Source organism: Gavialis gangeticus, unplaced genomic scaffold (genome assembly GCF_001723915.1).
Source record: "Gavialis gangeticus isolate Ggan-Ray unplaced genomic scaffold, GavGan_comp1, whole genome shotgun sequence".
Lineage (NCBI taxonomy): Eukaryota > Metazoa > Chordata > Crocodylia > Gavialidae > Gavialis > Gavialis gangeticus.
Window position 1 is genome coordinate 312,329 of NW_017728981.1, and position 10,007 is coordinate 322,335.

At 46.9% G+C, this 10,007-nt stretch overlaps 1 protein-coding gene across 1 annotated transcript in view; it reads right to left on the bottom strand.

Annotated features, from left to right (window-relative positions):
• Positions 1 to 10,007, bottom strand: part of DIP2B (disco interacting protein 2 homolog B) — a 69,035-nt gene that overhangs the window by 36,510 nt on the left and 22,518 nt on the right. The window contains exons 6-15 of the mRNA XM_019511157.1: positions 8,950 to 9,069; positions 8,040 to 8,237; positions 7,044 to 7,135; positions 6,276 to 6,368; positions 4,704 to 4,827; positions 3,871 to 3,980; positions 3,486 to 3,588; positions 2,125 to 2,189; positions 1,664 to 1,757; positions 1,140 to 1,259 (exon numbers count right to left, since the gene is read on the bottom strand). Of these exons, the coding sequence (XP_019366702.1) occupies positions 1,140 to 1,259; positions 1,664 to 1,757; positions 2,125 to 2,189; positions 3,486 to 3,588; positions 3,871 to 3,980; positions 4,704 to 4,827; positions 6,276 to 6,368; positions 7,044 to 7,135; positions 8,040 to 8,237; positions 8,950 to 9,069 (1,119 nt within the window). The remainder of the gene's footprint in view (positions 1 to 1,139; positions 1,260 to 1,663; positions 1,758 to 2,124; positions 2,190 to 3,485; positions 3,589 to 3,870; positions 3,981 to 4,703; positions 4,828 to 6,275; positions 6,369 to 7,043; positions 7,136 to 8,039; positions 8,238 to 8,949; positions 9,070 to 10,007) is intronic.

A 10,007-nucleotide genomic window follows, 5' to 3' on the forward strand; every position in this document is an offset into this window, starting at 1 on the left:
CCAGTGCATCCTCTCAAAAGCAGACTTCCGTTTAGCCATGTTGTACCATATTTCTGTAATCCTGGGTCAAGTTGCACAAATTAATTTACAGTGTGCCCTCTGACAGGTGGTATACAGAGAGAGTGAGAACACTCCTACTGAGGAAAGCCTCACAACACAACACAGATAGCTAAAGGGGTTTCAAAAGCTGAATGAGTAAAAATAGCAACCTCACAACCACAGTCTCTTACCCATCTTTTGAGTTTGCATCTATACCACAAAGGAATTGCTTCTGCTACAGAATGGACTCAAACAGACACCTCAAATTTCCAAATAATGCCCTGCTGGAGAATGCATGAAGAATCACTCACAGGACTGAAATAGTTTCCATCTCCCTTAAAATAGCACGTTCCCTGGCTGTTTCTCTTCTGTGTACACATCCAAAACATCCCTAGTAGTATTTCAGTCTCATCCCTTCAGTTGGTACCATCTGGACAGACATTCATTAAGCCCTGTAATCAGCAGCACGCAATGCAGATCTGTTGCTCATTTCTTTCAACACCATTTTTAAAACCCTTCTCTTCATCCCCTGTGAGCAATCTAAAACCACTCACCCCCACATCCCTCTGCCACACAGCCAGCTAATGCATCTCTTCCTGTTCCCTGGCCTGCTAGACAAATCACCGCACTTACCTTTTAATCTTCTTACCAGAACTCCCTGCGTTCTACTGCAGAGCTGCCACTACTTCCTTGCTAAGCCCTTGTTCCCCCACCCCACCCTAATATTTCACCACAACTGTTACAACTGAACAAGTTTAGGGAGAAGCATTGCCTTTGCACCTAGAAGGTGTATTTAAGAATAGATGTTCAAAAGATTTTGGTATAGGCAACTGAATTTCCTTTAATTGTGCAGGTCTGGATAAAGAGAAAAACGTGTTTTAAAAAGGTAGGATCTACAATCGTAAAGTCTGAAAACCGTAGAGAGTTCAGATCAGGAACAGCACCAGGCGCCTCTGCCTTTGCACTAGAGAGCCAAGGCTTGCCTTTCTGGCCTGTTAGTTGAAGACCATAATTCTCTCCCTGGAAGTCGGTACACAGAAGGAACCTGAGCTGAGTCCATGGCAAGAATGACCAGGAGAATCTCCCTCTGGAATACTCACAGGGGTTTGCACCATCTGTTACAATCAGCATCCGCAGGGAACTCAGGCTGACATCTCTTTGGTCCCGATGAGCCATCATGGCCCAGTGCAGGTCACGACATTTCACTAAAGCCACCTTTGCTGCAAAACAAGGACACAAATGGAGATGTTACAACAGAGAAAACCACTGTGCAAGATTTTCAGTGAAGCGTGAAAGATCTAACACCAGTCAGCCTCTGAACTGGGAGGCAGGCCTGCACATCTCACCTGTGCTGCAGGTCCACCAGTGAGCACATTGGTCACAGCCTGGCATGCCACGGCTGAGGGTTCGGGGCATGGGGGCCTCTGCGAGTGGAGGCCATTTGCCATCAGGGTGATGGGGCTTGCCCTCAGTTAGCCATGAAGCATTAGGGCGCTGTGCACACGTGGAAGTGAGTCCAGGGGACACATTTCTGAACACTACTCAGACAGGCTCCTAAGCACAAGAGAACTCACACCTCTGATGCTTCTCGTTCACCTGGAAAGCCATAAAGGACACACAGTACCTTTGTGAGCATGAACTCGCTGCACCCAAGAGAGGGGGCAGGTTTTCATCACAGAATAGGGCACGCTGATGGTGTGCAGCTTGTTCATTACATTCTGAAAAGCAGAAATGAAGACTTGCAGGGAAGTGCCAACACCACAAAGTTAATACAAGTCAGAAAGAACTTGCCTTCCCCATCTCATTTCCCTGGCCCCCCACTAGAAAAAAAGTCCTGGGGAAATTTACACCCTTCCTGCAAGACCGTATATCAAAGCATCACTCAAATTTACAGGAAAGCCTAGCAACTAAGCTAAAGCTGCTACCACTTTTGGCAGAGGATCTAGATGGGAGTGGTACAGCAGGACCCAGGACTAAATTGGACCCAAACTCTCATCCTTAATACAACTCACATTACAATCTGGAAGGGCTACAGAGCATTCAGAACAACGGTCCTCTGCGCCTATCCCCTGAAGCACCACTCACCGTCAGTATGCCGTGCCAGAGCCCTGCATCCTTCTTGAAATCCAGAACATTCACTACAGCTTCACCTGAAAAAGGCAAGTTGTGATACTAGCATGAAATTGAGCAGACGGGCAGGTACATGGAGCTGCATTGCTGGCAGGACAGGCCCCTTTCCCAAGCAAGCTCCCTGAGGCAGCCCCTTCTGGTGTCAGACTGGCAGGGGAAGGGGTGTCTCACTTTAGGCAGAAAGAGGAACAGTGATGCTACAATAGAGGTGAGCACAACCCTGGTCTTTCCACCCTGTTGACTTCCTTACACTCCTTTGAAAATCTCCATTCCCTTTTAAGCTCAGCAAAACCAAACATCAGTGATCTTTTGTATGGTGGATAAGGTAACCACCACGCAAATGCCTGCATTAAGCTAGACAGATAAGAAAGCAGCAAACTGGTTCCATGACAGGGCAGACTGGCAGCCATTCTGCAAACTGCAAGCATGGAGGCTAATCTTCTTGCCTTCTTACACCTTTTAAATAGTCAGAGCTCCTAATTATGCAAATCCAAATCCAGCAGATGCAGATGTATTCATACAGTGCAGTAAAGAGGATGACAAGGCACTGAGCTAATGTATCTATGATCAAATGTGAATGTAAGAGAGTACATGTAAAAAGCTTCAAGAAAACTGCATTCTAGCCCAGCCAGGCATTTATATGCTGATCCTGGAATACCCAAGTGTCTTAGCCTAATTAAGCACAAGGGGCAGAAGAGGACAAGGTTACAGGGCCGCCATTCAAGGGCTTTGGAAGACGGACTATCAGCAGTCAGGGAAACACAAGGAACAGCCCCCAGAATGCATACGCTTGCATCTCAAACAGAAATGATGATGTACAGCTTATTAGCAGGCACTCTGAGCTACAGGGTATGTATATTACTTTCTGATTTGGTAGGCAGAGCAGACCAAGAACACCTCCTGCAGCACAGCTTTATGCATCTCCTCTGGTCATTTCTGCTAACTGCTTGAGCCTGTAAAGCTCTACATGGTTTGGGGCCTGGTTTCCTGGGAAGGGCCTGGTCTGTACACATGCTTCCACAGTGCAAGTCAGAGGGAGCACAACTCAGAGGAAGCTTCCCCAGGGTATGCATTTGCTTACATTCCAGGCAAGCTTAAAAGCCCATCGTCTTTTTCTCTAAGCAGAGATATTTATGAGCACCCCTTTGTCTCAGTTTATGCTGCAATCTTCTGATTGAGGAAAAAGATGATCCCAGCACCCAAAGCTAGATTTCAAAATCCACATAAACGAGCATGGAGAGAAAGCTCACTGCAAACTGAACTTGCCCCCCTCACCCTCCCCATCAGGCACAACACTGCCATGGAACACTGCTCACCTTCCGAGTAGTTGCAGGCCTGAGACAGAGCTTGACAATGAGACAGCATGGCAATTCGAGACACTGTCACGCCCATCACGCTGCCTTCCTTGCTGGTCTTGTACTGGAAAACACAAAACGTAGCCAAATTGGGAACCCTGGACCTTGCATGTGAAGGGGGTTACTGCGAGGTGAAGCCCTCATGAGTCACAGCAGTCTCTCTCTTCTGTACATTAACTGGGACGTTCAAAAAGGACCTGTTTGTGCAGGTGCATCCACAGGACTCACTAGAAGGGCGCGTTGTTTCTCCGTGTAAAGTAAAATGCTGGGATTATTCCAACTGCCATTGCTTTGGCTTCCACTCATTACATTCAGAAAAGGAGCCCAATTCTCATCCACTACATACCTCAATATAAGCTGGCTCAGTTCCTGCAGCTGAGATGTTGGGCTGCCAGTCCTTTGGTGACTTAGAAAGATACTTTGAGTCTGTCACAACCCATTTGAGCCTGGGCCAACCTGGAGCAAAAATCAAACGGAACATGAAGCCTGCTTAGTCGAAGAAACCACCATTCCTCTGCCACGTGCAAGGAGACAACTGTTTGCCCATCCCACTGAGGGATGTGTTTGCCAGAAGCAAGACTAAACAGACAAATGCAGAGTCTGTTAAAAAAGCAGTCTGAAGAAGTGACTTGTATCTTGGACCTGAGTTTACTTTCCCACAGAACCAGAAACCACTTATCAGGAAGGGATTGCTGTGCAGCTTTTGTTGACTGATATCATGTGACAAATGGAGATTCTGTCCCTGGCTTACGTGATCGGGCGAAAGGTCACGTACCAGCGACTCGCGGGGGAGTCACTCCCTGGAAGATTCATTCCACTGCCCCACCTTCATATATAGGGTTTTCGAGTGATGTGGACTCCTGCCCCCTTTATGACAGTCCCCTGCTATATTTCAAACCATCCTTCTCTCCAGCACTGACAGATTGTGATTTCTGACTTGCTAAATACCATCAAAACATTACAAGGCTGACTCAATCCTAATATCCATTGCCGTGCCCTGATCTGGATCTTAGTGGACTATGCAACAAATAGTCCCAAACAAAGGGGATGACTTGCTGGAAACCTCACTCACTCCAAAAAGAACAAAACAGGGTATGGTTTTAGATAATTCTTAGCTAGCATTAGGGAACTTGGCCATGAGTCGAGCTACAGCAAAAATAAAACTGCAACTGAGCTAACCTTTAAACTGCACAATTTCCCCATTCTGGGTTTTTGGCAGCCCCTTCAGACACACTTCTGTGGTGAGAGCCAGAGCGATGCCACAGCTTCCCAACAAGAAGCCAATCTGCTGACCTCCAGCATCCTGAGGGAAAAGAAACAAGTGTCAGAGCTTCCAAGCAATTGAAGAACCTGAAGCCAATTTTACCCGTACCAAAATCAAGGTATGGTAATGCTCTGGTACCTGGGTGGTAACATTATGGACCTGCTGGGAAAAAACAAACATCCCGTTTCATTGGGGCTGCCCTCCTGCACATCTGGCAATAGTTTGAAACTCAAGCAACAAGCACAGGCTGACAGCAATGATGGGCATGCAACAATTTCTGAGTTGTATGTTAACGTACTCTAGAAAATGATGCTGTCTGTGTAATGAAGGCATGCAGGGAGACAGGGAGACACTCCTACTCAGAGCTGTTCCCTAGGGTAGGCTGAGCAGCTGTGGCAGATGTAGTTCTGTGAGAAAATAAGAGTCTGCAGAAAATGAGACCCCACTATAAAAATATGGAGGGCTATTGCGCCTGATGCCTGGCAAGTCTGTTCCCTTCAATTAATGATTCTCCAGGGGAGAACAGAAAGATAATATTGCACTAGCAAGACCAGAAGGACTGGAGGTGACAGACTGGTGCCTCCACAGGCAAGAGGGGCTGCTCTGATGCATGCCAGCATGGAGCTATTGAGCACACATGGCCTGCTTTCACTAAGAAAAACCCTAAAATGTTGGCCGTAACTCATAAGCAAAAAAAAAAAAAATACATATAAAGCACTGAAACGAGCCTTGCATTGTGTCCATCCCCCACAAAACTAATTCCTGTTGAACAGACATAAAGCACTGGAATAAAGCTGACCAAGTGACCCAACTGGCCAAAAACTGGAAGAGGCCATAATTTCACATTTTTGTTGCCATGACAGTCATTGTGTTGAGGCCACAAAGCAAAGCAAAGCTCTGGGAATCCCACAGCCGTACCAGCCTAGCTTATAAGTTCATTACCACCTCCCTTGCCACGTTTGCCATTATACTGCTGCCACTGTGTTCTCTCAGGAAATCCCAGTTTCACACAGCGCTTAAAAACAGCAGTAATGTGGCAACATGGTGCAAGTGACGGTAAGGGCAGAGAAAACCCTCTTGCAAGCAGAACTCATGCCACATGCAGCAGGCCCATAGTGCCAGGTGTGTATCAGGGGTGCTGAGCACCCACAGCTCCTCCTGACATCAAAAGGCAGCTGTGGGTTCTTTGTACTGTTGGAAACGACGCCTCTCTACAGGACAGGTGGCAATCTCTGCTGTAGAAAACAGGCTTCACCACAGCATCAGGGGAACCCATTGTATCCAGTACATTCTCCCAGTCTTACATTCTGCAATGCCAGGCTCCTGTGCCTCTTTCACAGTGTATCGGCAAGAACTCCTAAGACATCAGCTGAGTGCTGCCAAACCCTGCTGACATCAGAGGCTGATGGTCTGACTTGGTTATCATCCCACATCAGCCTATCCCTTCTCCAAGTCCCCATCAACGTTACCTTTCTGGTAAGAGGTACCTCTATAGGCACTGGGATCACTTCTGCTAGCAGACAGCCATAAAACGCCACCATGAACATGACCGGGTCATTGTTGGGATAAACAAGGGCTACCTACACACAGAAACATTGGTTTAGAGGATGCAGAACAGCACAGAAGTTTGGATTACGTTCCCATGATTCAACTCTTGATTTCAACAACAACAAGATTAAGGTCAATCTGATGGCCACTCTCATTCTCCACTGCCCCCCATAAAGCAAAACTGCTACCAGAAAACTGCTGAATCTTTCCGCCCATTAACATGTTAAATAGGATCCTTTACAGGGTTTTCCGCAAACGGCAGAAGAGTGTGCATGTGCATTCCCTATACCCACGTACTGCTCTTCTCTGTAAGTATACATTCAGCGAGAGATGGAAATTCCTGCACTGAGATCTCCAACATGGTTAGCAACCCCAGTTTCTACAGGGAAAGGTACATGTAAGGGAGATGTTCAAGGGCACCTCTAGGAATTACAAGCACAAATCTCAGTGATTAACTCCCTTTGGCCTTTCTAAAAATTGGAACGCACGTGTTCTCCTACAGAGAAGCAAACATGACAGCATGCCACCCTGGGGTCTTTGCAGCTTTAGTCTTCATAGAGACTGGAAATCTCCCGTTAAATGAGACTGATCTCTGGGATGAGTCACACACATTAAAGGAGGAAGATTTGAATGTCTATGGGTATGATAGTACACAAATCCCTCTTCCCATTTCCGAGAAAGAAGCAGGTAGTTTTGAAGCTCATTACCCTGTCTCCAGGCTTTAGCACAGGTTCATTTTTGGTACCCAGCTTATTAAGCAGCGTGTAGGCCAGCTTAAGGCTTCTGCTCCACAATTTGCCTGGAACACAAAGAGAAGAAGTTTGCTGACTCCACATCCATCATCTGGACAGTAATACCCAGCTCCCAGGTGGCTTATCAGGCAAGGATCATAAGTGTCACTTTACAGAGAGGAAGCAGAGGGGCGAAGGCTAAGTGACTTGCTCACAGTGGCAGTAAGACTAACAGAACCCAGTGGTCTGACTCCAGTCTGCTCCGGGAGTTCATCTAACAGTAAGAATGTGCAAGGGCAAACTCAGCTGCTGAAGTCCTTCATGTGTCAAGGATTTCATCCTCATGCAGCTTTAGCCCAGAAAAGATACAGACTTTCTTTTAAGGCCAAGAGGAGCCATTTTATTATTTCCCAGCAATACCGTTGTTTCCAAAGAGAGCTGGTTAAAAATCCAAGAGTTCTGAAAAAGTAATATTGCCTCCTGTTTTTTCCAGATTCCCAAACTGTCATCTCCAGAAACAAACAAGCAGCAGAGCTGGAGTTGTATTTACAAGCATCTCCAGAGCCAGTAGTGGCGTTGCCCAGTGATTCCCCGCATTTCCACTCCACCTTCCTGCAGACACCCCCATTTGTGCTCCCGGATGCCTTTAGAGCAGTCTCCCAGCTTATGCATCATGTTCATTTCTTTCAGATCTGCTTTGTTCACAGACCCCTTCCCCAATCTGTTTAGGTCAGGGGTCATATCACATGCTACATTTTATAAAGTGCTGTCACACTGCCATCCTACAGTCAGAATGAGGAGGAGATGGATGATCACTGCAGTTAGTCATACAAGCAGTTTGCAGAACATTTTCCATGCTGGATTTACACAGCTTTGTCTAGAAACTCTCAAAGCCCAGAAATTGTACTTTTCTGGTCTGACTGCAACAACCCTGTGCTTTTTATCTTACTCCACAGCAGCAGAAATACTCACCGTACGTCAGGGTATAGACTGGTTTTCCGGTAACATCCAGTGCAGTCAGACAAGGGCACTTGGCCTGTGTGGTTCCCCAGCGCTGCAGCGCTGCTTCTAAGGCAGGAGGCCAATTACACACGACTCCCAGAGGCTCTCCCTTTACAGGGGTCATCTGCCGTCCCTCTGGCTTGGGCTGGTTTGGGTCAGGCTGCGGGACTGCAAGGGAAGCAAACAACATTCCCAATGAATCCCAGCTCACACAGCCACAGGCAGGGGAGCTGGACAAGCAAACTGAAAGCGAATGCTTTTCTACACAAACCCACAGCAGCCTTTACAAAAAACCACCCAAACAAACAATGCGCTGCATGTATAACACTCCCCCTGAGGACAGGACGGGGAGAACAAACCACAGGACAGACATTAGTCAAGTCACTTAGTGCACTCCTGCAGGTGTTCATATCATGGTGACGAATGCAGTAAAAACCAAAACAAACAAAAAAACCTTACATGGAATTTGAATTCCACAATGTTGAACCAAGAAGCCACCAGCTTCTATGGAATTACTGGCATGAGATAATCTCCCTTGGCTTTGGGAAGTGATCAGGGGTTTCAGGTAATTTTAGACACTAGGTTTACAAAACGCATCTAAGGTTTCTGTTAAGAAGTCTAAGCTATTAGCAAGAATACAGGGCTAGTGACTGGGGCCAGACTACGAGGCTGGCAGCATCGTATCATCCATCCACAGGACAAAGGACTGCTTTGAAAACTGCTTTGCTGCTACTGGAACTTGGCCACAGATGATCCATGCCTGCAAACATCAGCTGTGAAGAGGAAATCAATCTAAGTCAACTCTGTACAATGGCCTAATTAATTTCATCATGGGCTTAGGCCTGCAACAAACAGTTGGGAAAACACTGCTGCTCATTACCTTCCACGATTTCTTCAAAATCATCCACAAAAAATTCCTTCAGGGGTGGCCTTTTTGGTCGCTTCAGAGTGTTGAGTAGCTGCTGAATTTTTGTGGAGACTCTGCTGCTTACAGGGACCCCTGGGGGGAGGGGAAAGAGTTCAGCTAATCAAAGGATTTACCATTTCTACTGTGCTTTTTTCTTGATTCTCATCCCAAGGAATTACCCCCTTCTACAGAATTACTGGGCACACCAGAACTGGCCCAGTCTTAATGAGAGAGACCAGTGCAAACTGCAGTGATTAGACTTCTTCTGTGTTTACCAAGTGGGCAGAAGCTGCTAGGAACCAAGAGCTGTTTTGATCTTTTCCTCCCATTCCAAAGCCCTATTCCCATTGGTCTTTAATCTATTACATGTGTTGTGGAACATGTCATGCAACCCAACATCAGTCTGCAATACAAACCAGCTGTAGTGTGCAGTGGGGCCAGCAGAGGGTACTGTCACTGCAAGCATGGATATCACCTGTATCCATCGGGTAAGCACTGAACAAGACTATCTAGAGAGGCTGTGGAATAGCTACCCTTGGAACTAGTTAGACAAACACTGGGATGATTTAGATGGGGAAAGTCCTGCCTTGAGCAGGGGGTTGGAATAAATGCCTCCAGAGGGCCTTGCCAGCCTACTTTTCTATGATTCTCCCCCAAAATCTTATGCCAAATAACTTGCAACCAGTGCTGTCAACTCCATGGTGGCAAAACAGTGTGTTTTCATCCATCTCCCTTTCCCTCTGGGGATTCCAGAACAATGGCATTTTAAAAGCAACAACCTCCCATAAAAAGTATGAACTTTTACCAGAAGATGGTGAGCTGAACAAATAAGAAGGACAGCAGAGCTTCTAAAAGCTACCTCACTGACTAGATCAGGGGCAGGCAACTATTTTGGGCAGAGGGTCCACTTTCCAAGTTTTGGCAAGCTGTTGAGGGCTGCATTTCTCTCTCTGGTGCAGGGAAACAGGAGTAGCCCCATGGTCCCAGGCCAGAAGCCTCTGCTAGGCAGGGGCTTGGGGGGGGGGGGGGGG